General features: G+C 46.4%; 1 protein-coding gene across 1 annotated transcript in view; it reads right to left on the bottom strand.

Moving 5' to 3' along the window:
* Window positions 1-252: 252 nt before the first annotated feature.
* The window catches only part of LOC138566191 (probable peptidyl-tRNA hydrolase 2), a 116,893-nt gene continuing 95,835 nt past the window's right edge, over window positions 253-21,310 (bottom strand). The window contains exons 6-7 of the mRNA XM_069643233.1: window positions 14,796-14,910; window positions 253-1,621 (exon numbers count right to left, since the gene is read on the bottom strand). Of these exons, the coding sequence (XP_069499334.1) occupies window positions 1,532-1,621; window positions 14,796-14,910 (205 nt within the window). The 3' untranslated portion in view covers window positions 253-1,531. The remainder of the gene's footprint in view (window positions 1,622-14,795; window positions 14,911-21,310) is intronic.

The following is a 21,310-nucleotide window of genomic DNA, read 5'->3' as shown; positions in this document are numbered from 1 at the left end:
TTCATTATAAAAGACAATTCACAGCAGACAACTAGAATGGCACACAGGAAGCTACACAGACGTACTCTGCGCTGGTGGTAGAAAGGGGGCAACCTGGCTGCAAGTGAGAGAAGGTGGCTTCCCTTCCAATGTGTCCCATTGCCATAGCCGGCAGCAGGGACTGACTGGAATCATTCAAAGAACCAACACAGCAGGCTCCTCAGTCCTCCCAAAATATATTAAAAAGACCACCCAAAAAGCGAACAGACAAAGTTATTAAAATAAAAAGTTGTTTTAGTTCGGAAACCTTGTAAACCCAGAAGATGTGAATAAACCTGCCAATTCAAATCACATACAGTCCTTTGTGTGGTTAAAACAATATATCGTGTTTAACAAGAACAGTCAGAAAAGGAACATGTGTGTAATCATATACCAAATCCACAGCACTATCTGACCATTAGGGCGCCCAAGGGACTCAGGGCGGTCCACTACAGGATAAGAGGACGCTGTACCAACAGGTGCAAAAGTGGATGGGGCATTCTGGGGAGACAAGGCATCTGCAGTACAGGGCAGTGCCCACCTACTAGACATGTACAGACGTTTATAATATTGTACGCTTCGCACTGAATACTGTATGCGTGCACAATGAGACTACTTTCCAGTCTGTCTTGTGTCTCCTAAACTTAGAATTTTGGGAGATGAGAAAGACATGTAAGAAAGCTAAAACATTCAATCAGGTTTGCGAAATACTGAGCATGTAATTAAAAAAAAAAGATGTTGAATCCTGTATCCCGGGCGCTGAATCCACTCTATAACCATGCATTATTGTTTGCTGAAAATTCACACAAGGCAACAGCAATGGTTTCCTTTTAGCTCTGTTCCTTTAAAAACACAATTGTGCCATTCTGCATCCAGCTGGTTTAGGCATTCAATGGCAGAAGCGCCTTTAAAACATTTGCAAAGTTCTTGCGCAGGCAAGGGACCAAGGCGAGGCCAAGGGGTCCCAGGTCTATACAGCAGAGCCTCTATGCTCCGATGGACGAGCATCTCCTACACAACGTATGAGATCGGGCCCTATCACAAAGCTCTTCAGTTCAGCCTGCCATTCAACATCGCTAAAGGTTTCAGCCAAGTGAACATAAAATACAGATGTTCTTATGCTATGTTCTTTTTCTCCAGAGTCCCCATACTATACAGTTTCTTACAACTCGCATCTATGCCGATAACAGCAGGACTCGTCCCGTTGTACATATGTGGGTTTCGTATTCAGAAGCATTGGAATACTCGACATCAGCCACTGCAAATATTGCCTGCAAGGCACTGCCCACAGCGTCTCTGCACATGCTTTATTCTGCAGAGGCATTAGGAACAAAAACTGAATGAACAAAGGACAAGCCCTGCCTCAAGCCCCCAACGTGCGCACACAACTGTATATATTTCTGCGCAACTTTTCAGTTCCGGAGGAAGGCGAGTGATGATGTTGCACGCAAGGTACCACCAGCATTGCGCTCTATAGTCCTCACACATGAAAGGACCTGTTCCACATCGCGTCTCAGTTCAGAAGCCTCAGCTTTCCTGTTACTTTGTCCACCATTTCCTCTTCTCCCATGATGGAAAGGACAGTGTGCGATCCAGCAGCGATCTGAAAAAAGAAAGATGCACATATGAGTAGAGTATTCATTTGCTTGAGAGAAGCAAATTATAAATCTTAATTATTGCAGATTAAACTAAGTTTGAAGCAAAATAAATCTCTCCCTACCTCAAGCGCGTGTGCTCGCTTGCGCTCTCCAGCGTTCTCTCAAGCGCTCGCTCTCTCTCAAGCTCTCTCGTGCTCGCTCTCTCGCAAGCGCTCACTCACTTGAGCTCTCGCGTGCTCACTCTCTCGCAAGCGCTCACTCTCTCGCAAGCGCTCACTCTCTCGAGCTCTCTCGTGGTCGCTCTCTTGCAAGCACTCTCTCTCAAGCGCACGCTCAATCTCTCGCAAGCGCTCAATCCCTCTCAAGAGCTCGCATATCTCAATGCATGAACACTATCTGTAAAGCTAGCTTCTGCTGTGAAGCAAAACAATCCATTAGAAAGACTTCTTAATTTACAAAGAGAATCTGATTTACTAATCTACTAAACTGTTAAATTTGATGTCCAAGCATGGAGCAACATCCGTACATAGCAGAGCGATGAAACAGAATAATGGAAGGAAGATTGTCTGCTAGATGACAACCCTTTCGGGAGAAAAATCAGCAGTGCGTCCTAGAGACAAAGCCCACGACTACCAGGGACATGCACTTAACTCACTGCTTAGGATAATGTAAATGTAATGGTGTTGAAAGATTTCTCTTTTGGCAACTTTCCCTTCACAGGTTCTATGGACCCCATTTCTTTTTCTCTAGGTGTTCTGACTTCTTAAGGGGAAACAAAGCCTTCCGCTTCACTCCCCTGGCCTTTTGCTAACTTATTATGGGGAAACTGACCAGACATCAGTACTAGGAAACTATGTTTGCATTTTGCATTTTGTTACTTGTTAACATTGCACACAAAATCTTACAGTGCAGTGCAATGGGGATACTTTTATATGACCCTAGTTTTTTTTACACTGTTACATTTTTAAAAAAATTGCATTCTTTTTAGTGTTCCATTTCACGTTTACTGCATATGGCTAGTGCTTTAAAAAAGCCATGCCATGAGATCTTTGCTTGTTCTTTGGCCATGTTCTTGTTTGTTTGTTTATTGTTTTTTATATGTCGCACCAAACCCGAAGGTAACTGGGCGCAAGCAATACAAGGAGACTTTAGACTTGATGATACATAGAATTACAGACATAGCATTACAAAAACAAGTGGTGATACTTAGTTCCCAAGTTATGGTTCACAAGTTACAGGTGAGCAGTTAAAGATATATACAGTTACATTACATTATATACAGTTACATTCAGGGACCAACAGAGTGAAATTGCAAACTTATAAGAATGGCATTGTTGACACCAAGTTATGGGGCGAGCGTCATTGGTTCTAATCCATTTCTGTATGTATCGTCTGAAACTAGGGTAAGTTCGATCAGCTCAGAGTGTGTAAGGGAGTGAGTTCCATGATTGGGCTGCCATGACTGGGAAGCTTCTGCCGCCATATTTGGCTAGGTTGAAGCGTGGTACGCTAAGGTAGCATGAGTTAGAGGACCTAGTTAGTTGATTGGCAGTTTTCTTAGCTATTCGGTCGGAGAGGTTCCGTGGTGCGGCATTGTTGAGGCATTTGTGGGTCAAGGAGGCCGTTTTTAGCATAATTCTGTCTTTAATTGACAGCCAGTGGTGTTGTCTTCTAATCACAGATATGTGATCTTTATTTTGGATATTTAGTGCCGTTCTTAGGGCATTATTTTGTAACGTTTGGATTTTGTTTAAGATGTACTTGTTAGCCCCCAGGTAGAGAGCATTACAATAGTCCAATCTTGAGAGTATGAGGGCATTTGCAAGGGTAATGCAGCTAGTTGGGGATAGGTATGGTCTGCAGGCCCTGATTAATTTGCAAGTGTCTTCTTCCAGTCTTGCCAGGTCAGGAAAGACAATACAAGGTGATTAATTTGGCCGGGAAGGCGGCTACTTTCATTGGCAGCTGCCTTTGTGTGTGGCCCAGAAAGTGGGTGGGACCGTCTTGTCCCATTACACATCTGTGGAGCCAGAGCGTTTAGCTGTGGGTCAGGAAGGAAACAAATAGTAGTCCGTGATTGGACAACTACTGGCTGGTTTAATGGTGCAAAGCCTTACCATTGGTGGGCTTGGACTTTGGTTAAGAGAAGACTCCTGAAGCCATTCCGGCATATCTGCATTGGAGCCAAGAATCCTTCGTAGACTAACAGCCACCTGTAAATACGAAGAAGACTCCTAAAAAGCCTGGCATCCCTTCCTGCGTCTAGCCCGGTGAATCCCTGTTGGGCTATCTGATCTCCAAAGACCCCGAGTGGTGATTCAGCCCTTGGACTAGTGGGACCAACTAGTTTCGAACCTTCAGAAGTGTCAAAGGACAACTCAGTGGACTGACCAGCTCTCTCGTGGCAAACTTCACCAGAAGTGCCGCCATTTCATGGTTGCACCCCGAACATTAGTAGTTGCCAGCTTGCGCAACAATTCACTGAATGTCAGCATCCCAGCATCAATGGATCGTGTCCTAGAGAAGCTACTTCAACCACGACTGGAAGGACGCCTGCTGTTGTCTGTGTGCGGTGGCTGTCGCTGGAACTTGCCTTCCCCCATCCTGCGAAGTGTCCTGAATCAGTGAATTTGGCATTTCTTAATCACCAGGGGTTGCATTTAGTATCCGGACCAAACCGGCAGAATCCTTGCACCCACACCTGGGCACCTCTCCCCAGACACAATGGCAGGAAATCCAACCTCGCGCGACCCCAGCAGACCCCATCAAGTTATCTGAGAAAATCAGAGTCAGGGGGGATAAGTAAACGCAAAGCATTTGCCCTCGTCTGTCCTCCATATGATAATATTGGGAATCAGTCCCTTTGTATCCTAACCTTCCATTCCACTGTTTTTGGTCGTTGGACCTGGGTACTATATATAGAAAGAGAACACCACAATTTAACTAGCTTCTCACCATGTTGAATATCTTCTTGAAACAATCACAGACACAAGTAAAATTAGAACATACCTACAGAGACTACATTCTGGGGAGCAGCATTGTGCCACCTGTGACTTTTGAGTACAAGGCCCCATTCCTCTTAGGGATTGGACTGCTGAAGTTAGGAGAATTCACTTGTGACTTGGTTCCATCTTTACTGCATTCATTTACTTGCCTCCTCTGTTTTCTAAGTCATTTGAATGCATTTTAAGAGCCTATGGTGAATGTATATATGACATGACATGCATTTCTCACCGTAATAGCATTTTCTCACTGTAATAGCATTTCTGATAATTGTATCTGCTTAGATTCACATGCTGTGCATATAGTCCGACATCTAGTGGAAATCGCGGAGTACTGCATCTTCCTTTTGAAGATCGAAAGGGGACGTCGACATGGGCGTGACTGTAACACTATCCCTAATGTGACGATTAGTGTACCCAAAACCCTCACGTGCCGAGGTCCCTCTGGTTGTATTTATTCTGCCATGAGGGAGCTTTCAAGTCAGCGTGAGCAAGTACAGAAGAGAGAAGGTGTAAGAAGTCCATGTTCCTTCCACTCCACGAGGAAAGGAAGGGAGGGCGCATGTGAATCTAAGCAGATGCAATCATCAGAAATGCTGTTACGGTGATTAATGCATGTCTTCTGATGCTTGTGTATATGCTTAGAATCATATGATGTGCATAGACTGGCGAGTAGTTCCCAGAGATGGTGGTGGATATGTGAAGGAACAGTAGCAAAGAGATGTCTCAGCACTGCTTGTACCACCTAAGAATCAGACCTAGAGTGTGTATCTAGGCAGTAGTGTTGTGTAAAGGGGTGTACAGAACTCCAGGTTTCTGCTTTGCAAATGGAATCTAGAGGAACATTTGCAATGAATGCTATGGTAGCCCTTGTGCCCCGAGTCGAGTGCGGTCTAGGCGTGAAGGGTAGATCTCTCTTTGCAAGAGTGAAACACAATGTGATTCAGTTTACGATCCACTTTGAAATAACTGATTTAGAGACAGGGTCCCCCTTCTCTACCAGCTGGCTGTGGAAAGTCACCAAAAAAAGATTAAAATACACGAGAGAGTGGGAAAAAGGGTCTCAATCTCTCCAGGTTAAAAATGCAAGTCCTCAAAATCCAGCAAAGTTGCTGGGGGTCTCTAAGGTGGAGTGAATTAGCAAATTTCTGAGAATTCTCCCCAACAATGCCCTTGACATTACTCCAGATAAAGCGCTTCCATTTGCTGGAGTAGCAATGTCTGGTGGTAGGTTTCCGTGCCTCTCCGAGTATGTCCATGCATCTCTGAGGAAGCTGAAGATGCCCGAACTCTATGACCTCAGGAGCCAGGCTGCTAAATTGAGAGTTTGAGGGCATGGGTGTAGTGTTTCTCCCTGATCTTGAGACAGCATGTTGTACGGGCGCAGCAGCTTCCTGGGAGGGGAAACTTAAAATTGCCATGACGGGAGAACCAAGGTTGGCAGGCCCACATAGGGGCCACCAGGATTATCGTCTACTGGTTCTTGGTGCACCTTGTGCACTATTCTGTTGAGCAGGGGAATCAGAGGGGAGGGGGATCGAGGGGGGAGTTGGGGAAGCGTAGACAAATCTCCCGGACCATGTTATCCAAAGACCGTTCCACTTGGAGCGGTTCTGTGGTTACCTGGAGGCGTAATCTGGGCATTGGGCGTTCTCCAGAGTGGCTATAAGTCGATCTCTGGCAAGCCCCATTCTGCGAAAACGCTGAGTAAAATGTACTCCCATAGCCGCCACTCGTGCTCTAGGGGTAGGGGGAAGTCTCTGCTGAGTACGTCTGCCAGAAGATGGAGTTCCCCTGGAACATGTTGTGAAAGGAGGAACATGTGTTTGAGTGCCCACTTCCAAATGTTTTGGGACAGTTTGGACAGCCCTAGAGTGTGAGTACCCCCTTGTTTAAGTACTACATGGCCGTAGTACTTTCTGTGAGGACTAGAACCGTTTTCCCCTGGTGTGTTCGGAGGGCCTTCAGGGCCTTGAACACTGCTAGCAGTTCCAAACGGCTGATGTGATTAGATGTTACTGCTAGAGATCACACGCTGTGTGCTGTCTGTTGAAGGAGGTGAGCCCACCCCGTCAGAGAAGAGTCTGTGGCGAGAGTGGCTTCTACTACGGGGGTGGTGAAGGTTTTCCCATGCAGAAGGTTTTCCCTTGGCCACCACTACAGAGACTGAATGTGGGCTGCCGAGACAACCACTAGATCGTCCCACTATTGGCTTGAGAGCCACTCTTGCATGAGGAACTAGTTAGACGCAGGAAGCCATCATCCCATCAGTCACATGGCTTTGCGTATGGTCACTTGGTGACTGGCTACATAGGCCATAGGAGGGATCTGGTTAGAGGGAAAGACGAGCCAGGCTTTGGTCCGAATTGGGGCCCCCAGAAACTGTTTGACTTGGCTTGGGGTTAGACTGGATTTATTTCTCGTTGAAGAGGTCTACCGTCTTCTGGGTATTTGTCTGGCATGTTCCGTACGAATCCCCTGTTATGAGCCAGTTGCCGAGGTAATTATAGACTGGGATGGACTGCCTGCGCAGGTGAGCCGCTACTACAGCCAGCACCTTTATGAATACCCTTGGGGCTGAGGCAATGCCGAAGGGGAGAACCTTGAACTGAAAGTGGGTGTCCTCGATCATGAACATTAGATACATTCTGTGTGCTGGCAACATTGACATTTGGAAGTATGCATCTTTGTGGCCATGTCTGCTGCAGCAGTGGGATTACCTCCGGAAGTGTCATCCTGAACTTAAGAGGTATGACATACTAAAGGTCTAAAACATGGCGCATGATGAGATCCATTTTGGGTACAAAGGAAGTACACTGAATAAATACCCTTGTTTACCTGGAGAAGGGAGAGGGGGGGGGAGGAGGGTCACTTTGATGGTGCCTTTTTCCAGTAGGACATGAACTTCTTCCAGCAGGATGCGCAGGTGTTCTGGCGATAGGCGTCTGCTTCTTGGTGGGTGGTAGCGAGGTGGTCGGAGAATCTCGATACAATACCCACAGGCAACGGTCTTTAGTACCCACTGATCTGAGGCATGGATGAATGAAGACCGGCAACCCCCGACCGTGGAAGGGGACCTGAACCGGAAAGTCACTTTGAGGTGGAGTCCGGGGAGTCTCTGGGAGTAGAGTTTCTGCCTCTACCCTTGCCCTTACAGAAGCCTCTTTGCTGGTATTGGAAATTACCAGAGAAGCCTTGACCGGAGGACCAGGAGTTATTTCCTGAGCCGTATTTTCCCCTGGGGCGAGGGGGTGAAGGATTGGCCACGAAAGGACCGGCATGCGTTAGAGCCTCCACACTGGTTAAAGGGTTTAGCCGTGATCTAGCTAAGTGACTTTAGCGTCTCGTGTTCTTTCTTTGTCGTCTCTAGGGCGTCGTTAACAGCTTTGCCAAAAAGGTTGTAATCCTCCACTGGCTTGTTAATCCTGAGTCTGGACCGGCTTTGTGCGTTGCAATTTTAAAATGGTCAGCTGCTTTTTTTAAAATGGAGTTGAACAACATCTGGTCTTCAACAGGTGACAACCACTTTGTGGAGGAGTAGAAGGGGGATCCAGGCAGATGAGGTCTGGGTCGGCGGCATGTGTCGGTGTAAGCCAAGGACCCTGGTCCCAGTCTGGGTCTTATCCTCTGGGTCTTGATCAAAGGGGCTAGGTTCTTCATAAGAATCCTCCAGAGTTGGGTCATCTGGGACCTGCAAGATGTCTTCTTGGTGTTCCTGTGCAGAAGTGGGTAGTTTCTGCAATTTGGAGGGCATGGGGCAAGAGTCCACTTCCCTAAGTCTCTTGGGTATAATATATCGGTCTGAAAAGTCAATGAAATGGGACATTTTTCCCTGTATTGCTCAAACATTTCCCTAGTCCATAAAGAAGAAGCTGAATGTTCAGGAGGAGGGAAGGGCTGCCCAGAAGGGGGAGATTTTCCTAATAAGGCCTTAGAGATCAGGGGCTTCAGAATAGTCCTCTCAATGGGAGGGGGTGCCCTTGTACTTTTTGGCCGCCAAAACGATTTCTGAAAGGCTTTCGCTAAGCTTCATCGGCTTTATAGAGGGTCTTGGCGCGCCTGAAGGCGCAGTCATGGTCGGTGACTCCACCAGGTCCATGAAGGCATGGGTGTAGTGTCTCTCCCTGTGTGCTCTTGGATGGCGGGTCGACGACAGGATTTTTCAGTGGGATCGCCCGTTCCAGAAGGATGCCCAGTCGCATGCCATGAATGTGGTTGGGTGGAGGGTGTCGAACCGTGAGGTTCGGCAAGTGATGTCGACATTTTTTGGCAGTCCTGTGGGCGTGGAGCGCTTCCTCGACGAACTCTAAGAGGCCTTAGGTTTTGTGTGCTTGTGTACATGTGGTGTGTGGGCGCCCTTGTTGTTGGGTTGCGATTTCCCCATTACAGTGCCAGTGGCCTGTCTGTTTGGGCTGAGGACGGGCATCTTGGAGCAGGCAGGCTCCGCTGAGAGGTCGATGCCTTCTAATTCGGAGCCATGGCTGACATCCGATTCTTCGTCCGTAGCGACTGCGCTGACAGTGGAACAGTTTTCGGCCTGCATAGCGTAGGCCGCCCACCGGTTAGGCCGCCTGTCTTTCAACCTCTTCATGTCGACGTCCCCTCTCGATCTTCGAAAGAAAGATGCAATACTGCAATTTCCACTAAATGTCAGACTATGTGCACAACATGTGATTCTAAGCAGATTCACAAGCATCAGAAAAGTCATTTATAACGCGCCTGTACACAAGTGTTTCTAGGCACGACAAGAAAAGGGAGGAAGACAGAGGGAGGATAGAACAAACAACCTTCTTAGGATTTATGTCATTCATGTCGCAAAGTGCAGGGGTGGAGGGGAAGTGCAAGGGGGAGGGAAGGGACAGTGCAGCATTGCTTCAAGTGCAGCACGGCTCTGGGTAAATGCAAGGAGGCAAGGAACAGTGGTTCCAGATACAGCCCCTAAGTGCGCGGTAGGTTCAGAGGCAGTGCAGGGCCTACTGGTCGTGGAGGAGCCTGGTACCCAGTGAGACTCTGAGGGCAGCCAGGCAACCAGTCAGCGCAGCAGACAGGTAGGTCAGCAGGGGAGAGAGAGAGAGAAAGCAGAAGCGATAAAGAAGGTCTTGAGCTGCTTCCGGAACTTCAGGTGGTCGGGCTCAAGTTTGAGAGGGGCAGGGTGGCCATTCCAGAGGTAGGCACCTGCAGAGGAGAGAGAGCTACCCCCCACTCTCTGCCTGGAGCAGCGTCTGGGTGGCCATTCCAGAGGTAGGCACCTGCAGAGGAGAGAGAGCTACCGACCACTCTCTGCCTGGAGCAGCGTCTGACCGTCAGAGGGTTGGAGGTGGCGGAGCAAAAGGCACGAGAAGGAAGGTGTTTAGGAAGAGAGAGTTGGATGTAGTGTGGGACCTTGCCCCAGAAATCCTTGTGGATGACGCAGAGGGTCTTGGACTTTCCTTGCAGCCAATGGGAACCAGTGGAGAGATTTCAGGGCTGGGGAGATAAGGTCAAGGACAAGTCTCGCAGACCAGTTCTGGATTATTTACAGAGGGCAGAGAGTAGAGGAAGTCAGAATAAGAAAGAGGCTGTTGCAGTAGTCCATCCTAGAGAAAGCCAGAGCTCTGAAGACAGTGAGCTTCTGGGGGAAGTGACAAATTATCCAAGTTGATCGAAAACAATCGATCTGGTACTTTTGACAGATTTCGGCCAGGATCATTCGATCAATGCCAAAAATAACATACATGTGGCGAGGAGGTTGCGGGTGTTTCCGCCGCTCCATATATATGGCATTTTTGGGCTTTGGGGGATGCAGGGGTGTCGTCCCCCGCTTCCTTGATAATGGAAGCGGGGGGCCCAAAAACAAAACAAAAAGGGACCCTGTGGCGTCAGATCCGACCCCTGTTAGAGGGACGGATATGATGCCGCAGGGGTGCAGGTGAAGTGGCGGCAGCGGCTAACAAACAGGTAAGTAGGGGGCAGTGGGTTGTATAAGGCAACATTTGATTTTTTTGGCTGAAACAAAAAGCGATATGTGGCAAAATGGACTACGGTAAATTCTGCTGCAAATCATTTTACTTTGTTCAAACAACCCAAATCCAAAAAGGAAGAATACCTCTGATGAGGTGCAGCTGGTAGTGGGTCTTCTTGGCAAAGTCTGTGATATGAGTAGAGAAGGAGAGAGTGGAGTCGAAAATGACACCAAGGTTTTTTGACTTACAGGAAGGTGAAGAAAGAGGGCTCAAGGAGGGTGGCCAGAGTGAGAGAGGGGAAAGCAATAGCAGGGGTCCCAATGAGAAGCATCTCAGTCTTGCTGGTATTAAGGCAGAGATCGTTGGAGGCGCACCACTCCTGAATTGCGGATAGACTGTCAGGAATGAGTGCGAGAGGAGAGGCTGCTGAAGGGAGGCTGAAGGGAAGCAGAGTGTTATCAGCATAACACTGAAGGTTAGAGGGAGAAGGTAGAGATAAGGTGGGGCCAAGTAGACATTGAGGAGTCAGGTTGAGAGGTTAGAGCCCTGGGGAACACTGCATGGGGACAGAGGTGGTACAGAAAAAGGACCCAAATTGTTCCCGAGAGGGTCGGGACAGGAGGAAGGAGGTCAACCAAGCCAGGGCCAGATCCGTGATGCCCAGTTTCTCACAGAGACGGTCGATTAGGATGGCATGATTGACCAGATCAAATGCAGAGGAGAGATCAAGGAGGATGAGGACAGATTGAAGGCTAGAATCGAGATTGGTGAGCAGAACTTCACAGGTGTTCAGGAGAGCAGTTACTGTGCCTCTGGCTATTCTGAAGCCAGACTGATGGTCATGATATGAGATGTCATTTACTGTACACAATTGTTTCTAGGCGCCGCAAGACAAGGGTGGACAAGACAAACGATCTTACTAGGCCTTGTTTCATTCATTTGTGCAAATGCGAGAACGAGAATTGAACGGGGAAAGGGAGTTGGGGAAGTGCAAGGAGATAGAGGAAAACATGGCAGCAATGCTCCAAGTAAGTGCAGCCAGGGGAGCGCAGCTGGGTAGTGCAAGGAGAACAAGGGACTGTAAGGTTACAGTTACAGCACCTATGTGTGTGGTAGGCACAGAGGCAGTGCAAGGATGACTGATCAAGCAAGAGCCTGGTACCCAGTGAGACTCTGAGGGTAGCCAAGCAACCTGTCAGTACAGCAGACGGGTAGGTCAACAGGGGAGGGAGAGAGAGAGAAAGCAGAGGGGAAGAGGAAGGTTTTGAGCTGCTTCCGGAACTTCAGGTGGTCTGGCTCAAATTTGAGAGGGGCATGGAGTCCATTCCAGTAGGATGCACCTGTAGAGGAGAGAGAGAGAGAGAGATCTACCACCCTACCCAGCTCTCTGCGTAGAGAAGCGTCTAAAGCTTAGAGAGTTGGAGGTAGCTGAGCAAAGGGCTCAAGAAGGAAGGTATTTTGGAAGAATGTTGGATGTAGTGCGGGCCGCCGCCCCAGAAAACTTTGTGGACAATGCAAAGGGTCTTGAACTTGATCCTTGCAGACACCGGGAGCCAGTGGAGAGATTTCAGGGCTGGAGAGATATAGTACTTGGGCTTGAGGTCAAGGATAAGTCTTGCTGTCCTGTTCTGGATTAGTTGCAGAGAGTAGAGGAAGGCAGATTGAGAAAGAGGCTGTTGCTGTAGTCCAGCCTAGAGAGAACCAGAGCTCTGGTGACAATGAGCTTCTGGGGGTAAGTGAGAAAGGGAAGAGTCCTTTTGATGAGGTGCAGTTGGTAGAGGGACTTCATGGCGACATCCGAGATATGAGGACAGAAAGAGTGGAGTCGAAGATGCCACCAAGGTTTTTTGCCTCGCAGGAAGGCGAAGGAAGAGGACCCAAGGTGGGCTGCCAGGGTGATAGAGGGAAAGCAAGGCAGGGGTCCCAATGAGAAGGATCTCCATCTTACTGGCATTAAGTCAGAGATCGTTGGAAGCGCACACATAATCCTGAATCGCGGATAGACCGTCAGGAAGGAGCGAGAGAGGAGGGGAACCTGAAGGAAAGCTGAGTATCTTCTGCATAACACGAAGTTAGAGGAGAAGGTAGAGATCAGGTGGACCAAAGGGGCCAAGTAGAGGTTGAAAAACCAGGGCATAGGATAGGAGACAACCAACAGATTCAGTGTGGAGAGTAAGCTGGGAGATGGCCAGCTTTTCCGGGAGTTTACCCAGGAAAGAAGTGATAGAGATCAGACGGTAGTTTGCCGGACAGGAAGGATCTGCAGAGGCTTTTTCGGGAGTGGGTGCCCAAGGGAGTGCTTGAGGGGAGAGGGGAAGGTTCCAGTGGCAAAAGAGTGATTGCATAAATCAGCCAAGGTTGGAGCTAGGGTGTCAATGCGGTCCTTAATGGTTTTGGAGGAGCAGTGCAGCGCCTGCTGGGACAACACTTTCATGGATTAGACAGGTGTAGAAACATTGTCAGGAGTGGTCGGGGAGAAAGAGGAGAAATGGGGAGTCGAGAGAGAGGCGGCCAGAAGGGGGGCCAAAAGAGAGAGAGGAGAGGATAGGATGTCCTGAGTTTTTGTGGTGGTGAGAAGCCAGAACCATACAGAGGGCCTGGCAGGGAATAGGAGAGGTGGAGACTGCAGAAGGATTGACCACCTTTTTAAGAGTTCAGCTGTGTTGTTAGAGGCGGCAGAGATACAGGCTTGGTTGTGGGCTCTCTTCTTGGAGCAGACAGTCTGTATTGCCTTTGGAGCAGGTGGCAACCAAGTTTATCAAGCAAGTTTGTCAGTGGATGCGCCCGATGCCTGCCACTTCCTCTCAGCCACCCTACACTTGCCTTTCAGGGTGGCGAGGTTGGAGTCATACCAAGAGTTGCAGTTGGCGGTAGGTTTCAGATGGAGTCTAATGTCAGGGGCAAGGACATCCAAAGTGTTGCAGATAAAAAGATGCAGGTTAGAGAGGGCTGTGTCAGAGTGTGAGTCAGCCACAGGCTTAGGAGGTGCAGAAAAAGCAGCAAACGCCTCCACTGAGACAATGGCCAGGATAGTCATTGGGGGATCGCACCTGCGTCCCCTGGGGCCTCCTTTGTTAGCCCTAAAAAAAGAAAAAAAAAGTATATATTCTTTTATGGAACCTCCTGGACTGTGGCCAATACCATGTGGCTCTTTGTTCCCGGAGTGGCTGGCTTTCTTGTTAAGGCCCCTTAAAAAAACATGGGTTCCACAAGTGTAAAACTTTGAGCAGTGACCCTAAACAAGAAAGAATAGGAATGACAAATAATATGTCTTTCTGGAATTTTTTACAATAATTGCTAGACTCAGGTTTATTTCAGGCACACTTCAGGGGGTGGGTCACTGATTTAGTAAACACCTCAAATTCACAATGCAGACAAAAACGTTCTAAAAGCATTTCCAGTAGAATAAGCATCCATTTCGGACTATGTATTTTGTTTTTCGCAAGTTGCAGTTATGCTGTTGTCACCTTTACAATCATCACAAGACATTCCATCCCATTGTCCTCGCTCGGTCACTTGACAAAAAAATTTTGTGCCTAAATGCCTGTGTACAGTGTAGAAATGTTTGACCATAGCACATAAATTGGCCCTTGATTTCATTGTGCCACAATTAATGCTTTGTTGTAATGTGTCTATCTTTCCATGGCATGCTATTCAGGATGTTTGCATGTATAAGGTAGTGAGTGCCCAGAGTAGGGACATTCATCGCTAGGAGAGAAAGAGTGTCTCGGAGGCCACTCTGCTGCCTAGTTGTGGGTAGGAGCTTTACACATCCTGAATGGAGGATACTCCTAAAATTAGGGGTCTGTAACCTTTGGCTCCCGATGTGGTGGAATGCAACTCCCCATAGCTGCTGGCAGTACAGTCAATGGTGTGGGATAATGGGAGCTGTAGTTAAAAACACCTGAAGAGTAGGAGATTGCAGAGCCCTTTCCCAACACCTTCCCACATAGCACCTCACCTGTCAGTGAACAGGGGGTGCATCTGCATTTTTCTACTGAACAGAGCGCACAGTAGAGGAAAAGGACGAGGGAGGTTAGTTCTGAAACTCTGGAGTGGCGTCTCAGTATAAATCAAATAACTTGCTTCCTAGTTCATGTTCTGGTCTCTCCCTTCATGAATTGCAACTGTGCCTAAATTCCCCTTATCTAAATAATTCCCGCCTCAACCTCCCTCCAAATTGCACCAAGTTAAAGCCATGGAAGAGTGCAGCCATCTTAAAAAGCAGTGCTTACCTGCGTTCTCCCTGCATCCTGGACTATATAGGTAGGTAACCCAAGGCTCAGCGCCATCGCTTGCAGCTCCATCAGGTGGGTGGTGCCAGATCCCTGAAGAACAACCTTCTTTGCACTTTAAAAAATGAAACACAACTGGTCAGCACTATTCTCAATGTATGTAGTCTCACACTTCAAAACCGAACATTGGAGTTGCAGTCCAACTCCGGGGTAAATGATATCTACCAGTATTAGTGATGTTTGGTTAAAGTAATCTGCCCTAAAGACAAAATGCAAACACATGAAAAATGTCTTTCCTGTCGGAATAAATATATGCTAAAACAGTAAAAAAAGAGAAACAAGAAAAGCCACGCAAAGGAGAATAAATCAAAAGATGAAAGGGAAATCAACTGAACACAAACTCTAAGGAGCGCAACAGCTGAAAACCTATTACTAGTGATGCAAGGGAACGTCAGCCCTCGATACAGATTTTTGCAATCTTCTGCATTTGTCAACTGCTAGATTTTAGAATGGACAGGTTCAGAAATGCCATGAATTCAGGCGAACATGAAAAGATACCCATGTCTAACCAAACTCTTATCAAGCTTGTGTGACTAAATAGTAAAGCTTTGTGTGTGGGGCAGTGAAGTGTTCTTAAACAAGTCAGCCAGAATGGATAAAAATACAATTTTACTAGGCCTTCGACAGACGCTTATAGATAAAATAATCACAGGCAAGTAAATCACTAAGCATAAACAACTAACATATTAACCCTCAACTTGGGGTGCTATGGCTACAGAGCACAAATACGTCACTTTAATAACAGTAGGATAAGAATATTAGAACACTGCAATATAGTAAAGAAAAGAAAATGGTAAGTTATCGAGCAATTTGAGAACAAGTGAAAGAGTTAAAAACATCATACACAAGCTTATAAAAATAAGACCCCACACTTTAAAGGTCTTTCCCTTTCTTAGAACAGATGGAGCCTAGCACCTTAAAAAGTCACAATTGAGCTCTTTGGAGGGAGCTAGGAGTCTTAAGTAGACTGAACAAGTATAGGCAAGGCCAACAGGCAGTTAGCGTCTTGGGTAGTAAGAACAAAAAGGAAGCACAATTCCTCTCCCAATCCCACCACCTAATGTGAAGCCCAGGGGGGATGCTTGTCCAGAACTCCAAGCGCCGCCGTCAGGCAAGGGAGAGGACTTTGCTCCTTTTAAAACGTATGGCATGATGAAGAGAGGACTGCCACGTTGTCGAGAACACCTAAGTTATGTAGCAGGCGATGATAACTTTATCCTAATTCTCCTTGACCTGTCCGCTTCGATATCACTCGGATCTCCTTGATACTCTCATTTCTTGGGATTTGCCACTGAATCCTCGCCAATTCTCTCTCTCCTGAAACAACACCACCTCTCAAACTCACTCCTCTAACTGTTGGTGTTCTACTAGGTGCTGTCTTGGGTCCTCTCCCTTTTATACTCTACACCTCCGTGTTGGATCTTTTTTTCTGAAGTCCAACTAAGTGGTTAGTAAAAATATACAACTGAGACAGTACAAAACTCTACTCTTATAAGGCTATACCACCGGAGTATTTGATAGCGTAGACAGAGCAGCCAGGCTTATTTTAGGAGGGAGAGAGGGCTGTAGCTTGGTACAAAGAAATTGTAGCATACATATGGTCCAAAGAAACACTATTGTAAAAACAAATGGTTTATTTAAACACAACTGTAAAAACCTACTAAGTCAAACCTAATACACATTCAGAATGCAACCAGCTATTCTTGGGGAGTAAAACCAGGTTGTGTATACTTTTTGAATACAGTCAGTATTTTAAGTATTTCAAGGGTAGTAGACCCTGTCAGTCATACAGTGACACTCAGTTATGAAATCACAGAATAAAAAAAACGCCGTTACAAGTATACTCCGTACAACATTACTTTTTAGAACTCGATTCAGAGTGAGTAAAACTCATTCCTTCTGGAGGGGCCTTAAGCTACTCATTGGCAAGTATTAACACACACCAATCATTTTAGAATGCTCTAAGAAAATCAGGGACACAAACCCCTGCGGTAGCTCCTGCCTACAGGGTGAGGTCGACATACAGGAGCTGGTTTTAGCTCCTGCTCATCGAATCTCAATTTCAAACCCTGCTACATTTAGGATAAGCTTCAGTTATACTAGGTGAGTAAGACCCAATGTTGTAATAATCATTACAGTGGCTTTTCAGATCAGTGGAACACAGACTAAGTAAGGTAAGCAATAACTAACTTATTTTAGGATGGCACAAGGCAGACCAAGCTTAGTAAAACCCACAATACCACTTTTAAGAATCACACACTGCTATTCAAGGTCAGTAAGACCTAAGGCAGACTTATTCTAACAGGCTATACAGCAAGTTAGGGGAACTTATACATTCATGTCCTAATAGAAATAATAAAGTGAAGCCAACAGCATTACTTTTGGCCAACCAATTCACAGGCAGGTAAATGTAACCCTATATACTTTTAAGAATGGCAAAACACATTCAAAGGAACGGACGAACTCTTGTAACTGCTCCTATTTCCGAGCGACAGTCACCAACTCAATTACAAGTAAGCAACTTCTACTTTAAGACGGAAGGGAGTTCCAGTGCAGAGGTGCTAGGAGCTGGAAGCGGGAGGAGGCATAGGAGGAGGGAGGTACAGTGAGAAGGAAGTGGTCAGCTGACCGAAGGGAATGGGAGGGAGAGTAGAAGGAGAGAAGGGAGGAGAGATAAGGGGGAGCAAGACTATAGAGAGTTTTAAAGACAAGGCAGAGAAATTGAAATTTAAGTTGGGAGTGGAAAGGAAGCCAGCCAAGGGAAGAGAGAGAGGTAGGGATGGAGTCACGGGTGGTAAGTAGACAGAGGGTACAAACAGGAGAGTGGTAGATGGATTTAAGAGGGGCAAGGTGAGAAGTAGGAAGCCCAAAGAGTAGGGAGGAGCAGTAGAAGAGGCAAGAGAAGAGGAGGGAGTTTAGTAGCGTGGAAGGTGAGAGAAGGACGGTTTTGCGGATATTGAAGAGGTGGTAGCGACAGGTGCGGGAAGTGAGGGAAATATGTTGGGAGAAGGAAAGAGAGGAGTCAATCCCTAAATTACAAGCTTGAAGAGAGAGGAAGATTGGAGGGAGGAAAGTGAACGAATGGGGGAGGGGCGGGGGTGAAGAGAGTTAGAGGGAAAGAATACAACTTTGGTTTTGTCCGTGTTAAGAGAGAGAAATCGGGAAGACATCCAGTTTTTAATAGCAGTAAGGCAGGGGGAGAGTTTTTGGTGAAGGTCATATGAGAAGGAGGAGAAAGAGAGAAAGAGTTGAGTGTCGTCGGCATAAAAGTGATGGGAGAAACCAAACGAGGAGTTAACAGGGGCAACGAGGGAGGTGTAAAGAAAAGAGGAAAGGACCAAGTATCAACCCTTGAGGTACATCGTATTCAAGAGGATAGGTAGGAGAGGAGCGACCACCCCAGGAGACAGTAAAGGAGCGTGAAGAGAGGTAAGAGGATAGCCAGTTGAGGACAGAGCCTTTGAAACCAAAGGAAGAAAGAGTGTGAATAAGGAGGGGATGATCGACAGTGTCAAAGGCTGCAGAGAGGTCTAGGAGAATAAGTATAGAGGATTGTTTGGCGTGACAAGCAGAGAGAAGGGAGTTGAGAATAGAGGTGAGAGCAGTTTCTGTGGAATGTTTGGGACGGAAGCCTGATTGGTAGGGTGGTAGGAGAGAGGAGTTAGTAACAAAGGATGAGAGCTGGGAGTAGGCAAGGCGTTCGAGAAGCTTGGAGAGGAATGGGAGAAGAGAGATGGGTCTAAAGTTAGAGGTGAGAAGAGGATCAGCAGAAGGTTTCTTCAAAATAGGGATGATCGTAGCATGCTTGAAAGCAGAGGGAAAAGTAGCTGAGGAGAGACAGACGTTGAAGAAGGAGGTGAGGGAGGGGATAAGAAGAGGGTAAATCTTAGGGATGGGAAGGGAGAGGGTCAGACGTGGGGTGGGCTTTGGATAGTAGGGTGGAGACTTCAGAAGGGGAGACGGGAGAGAAGATGGACATGTGGGATGAGGGAGGGGGGCGGAGGAGTAGAAATGAAGTCAGAGGGGGTGTGGATTTTTTGACAAAGGGTAAGAATCTTAAAGGAAAAGAACTTGGCGAAGTCAGAAGGGGAGAGTGTAGAATTGGAGGAGGGATCAGGAGTGGGGGAGAGAGAAGTCGACAGAGTTTGGAAGTTACGGCGAGGGCGAGTGGCTTGAGATTGGAGTAGGTTAGAGAATCAAGAGGATTTAGCCGAAGCAAGACAAGAGTCGTAGAGTGCATGGTAAGAGAAGTAGAGGTTTGGTTAGAAAGCGAGGGAATTTTGAGTGAAAGTCTCTCGAGACGACGGAGAAAGCGTTGCATGGAGAGGAGTTGAGGAGTAAGCCAAGGTTGGGAGGGTTTCCGGGTTGGTAACAATACATTACTGCAAATAATGAATATGACACAATCCTGAGAAAGAATAATTGTTGGGTGTGTGCCCACTTGCCACAGCATGGTGGTAAGGGGATTGGTTGGTATGTGCAGCCACTGACCTTGAGTACTGCATGCAGTGCATCTCTGAGTACATTATATTATGGGAAATGGAATAAGAGTGAAACGGATCAATTAGATAGCACAAACATGAATACATTTGAAGAGATAATCATGAAACCTGTAGGTTGCTCCATATTTCATAGAGCACAAATAATGACACCAAATGTTACACCTTTCACACTTATGCCACAAGATAGATTGTCTGCACCATATAAATCATCTGTAATCACGTTTCATATGAGACTAGAAGGAAATAACGAAGCAGTGTCCCCCTCCTATACAGTAAATTACAGCCCACGTTCTGTGCCTTTTTGCTTCGAAAAGAAAGGCTCCTATTCAGTAGGGACATTCACTAGATGCATGAATATAGCTATTCTTGATAGGGAAGTAGAACCAGTGTATGTAGGTGATCCCGTATATTTTATATGTGGCGATAAAGCGTATCCCTGGTTGCCTAGAAACTGGGGAGGTACTTGCTATTTAGGACTTTTGTTCCCAGGAGTGTTTCTTTTAAAAACAACAGATATAGCCACACTATCTAGATCTAGGCCACGGAGGAGTAATGAAGAAGGATTGATAGTAGAAGACGTAGCAAAATCATTAATACCATTTATGGCCCAAGCAATAAACTACTATAATATACGACAACTATCCAGAATCTTAGAGAAAACAATAAACGGAACAACAGATATATTGTACAACATGACAGAGGAGAAAGGGATTAGATTAATGACACTTCAAAATAGAATGGCTCTTGATGTAATCCTGGTTGATCGTGGCGGTGTTTGAAAAATCGCGGGATCAGCGTGCTGTGTATTTGTAAATGACTCCTCCCCTACGATTTTTGAGGTGATAAGAAAATTGCACGTCTTGAGCTCTGAACTCCATACCCAAGAAGGGGGTTGGGATATAGGCTCCTGGTTCTGGGAGATATTATATTCATGGGGCTGGAAATTATTTGCGATCCTAGCAGCAGTGCTAGGAATAGTCATGACATGTTGTTGTTGCATACACTGCTTACCCATAACATGCACTGAAATGAGTGAAGAGTGTGTACAGATGATAGAAAAAAAAGAGCACTATTAAATCAAGTACCTAGGGTAATGAGAAATTAAAAACAGTTAAAGAATTCATGTCAATCAATATTGATGACAATGAAGGGGAAACTAATAATGCACAAGAATCAGATACTTGGTCAGAAGAGGATGCAATGTATGGATGAGGCGTTTGGCATACGGCCAAAAGGAGGGTTTGACGGTCCAGGAAAAATAGCCACCCCTCAATCATAAGGCCAAGACCAACCGCCTCATGTGTTTAGTATTAGAAATATATAGCCATAAGCTTGACTAAAGTGCAGCCATTTTAAGGTGACTGAAATCGCCATTTTGTTTTCTCTCTAATATTTGCTTTTTGCTTTGTTAAAACTGCTTTGCTGAAATATTATTCTGCTCTACCTAGGTGTGACGATATCTCGGTGGATTGGGACACCTGTTGAAGAGTTTTGGTTTTTCAATGAAGAAAAATTAGCTTATTGGTCATTCACGGACGTGCTTTGAAGGTTCACCATATTAAGGTAAATCTTAGTGGTTTAATTTGATTTTTAGACCCTTATGTGGATTTGCTCTCTTTTTTGAGCCGATTCCACTTTTACATTTGGTAACACCCCCCCCCCGTGGGTCTGATTAGTTTCCTCTGTTTCTTTTCCCTGCAGGCTGTTTGCTTGAAACTACCCATTCACCACAGTGTTGAGAAGAATAGTGGATGTTTTAAAGTTTCCCCTGAAGAATGTTCGCCTGAAAGGGGCTCTGAAGAACAGAAACATGTTGGGATTATATGTTGTTTTATTGGTTTTATTGACACATTTAGGTTTTTTCTGTGTATTGTGATATGTGATTTCGTTTGTGTCTTGGGTACATGTTTAATTTGAACCTTAGCTTTTTAGATTTTGCAGGTTTTAGTCCAC

The sequence above is a fragment of the Ambystoma mexicanum genome, chromosome 2p (genome assembly GCF_040938575.1).
Source record: "Ambystoma mexicanum isolate Mex_15411 chromosome 2p, UKY_AmexF1_1, whole genome shotgun sequence".
NCBI lineage: Eukaryota > Metazoa > Chordata > Amphibia > Caudata > Ambystomatidae > Ambystoma > Ambystoma mexicanum.
This window is presented reverse-complemented; position numbering and strand designations above follow the sequence as displayed.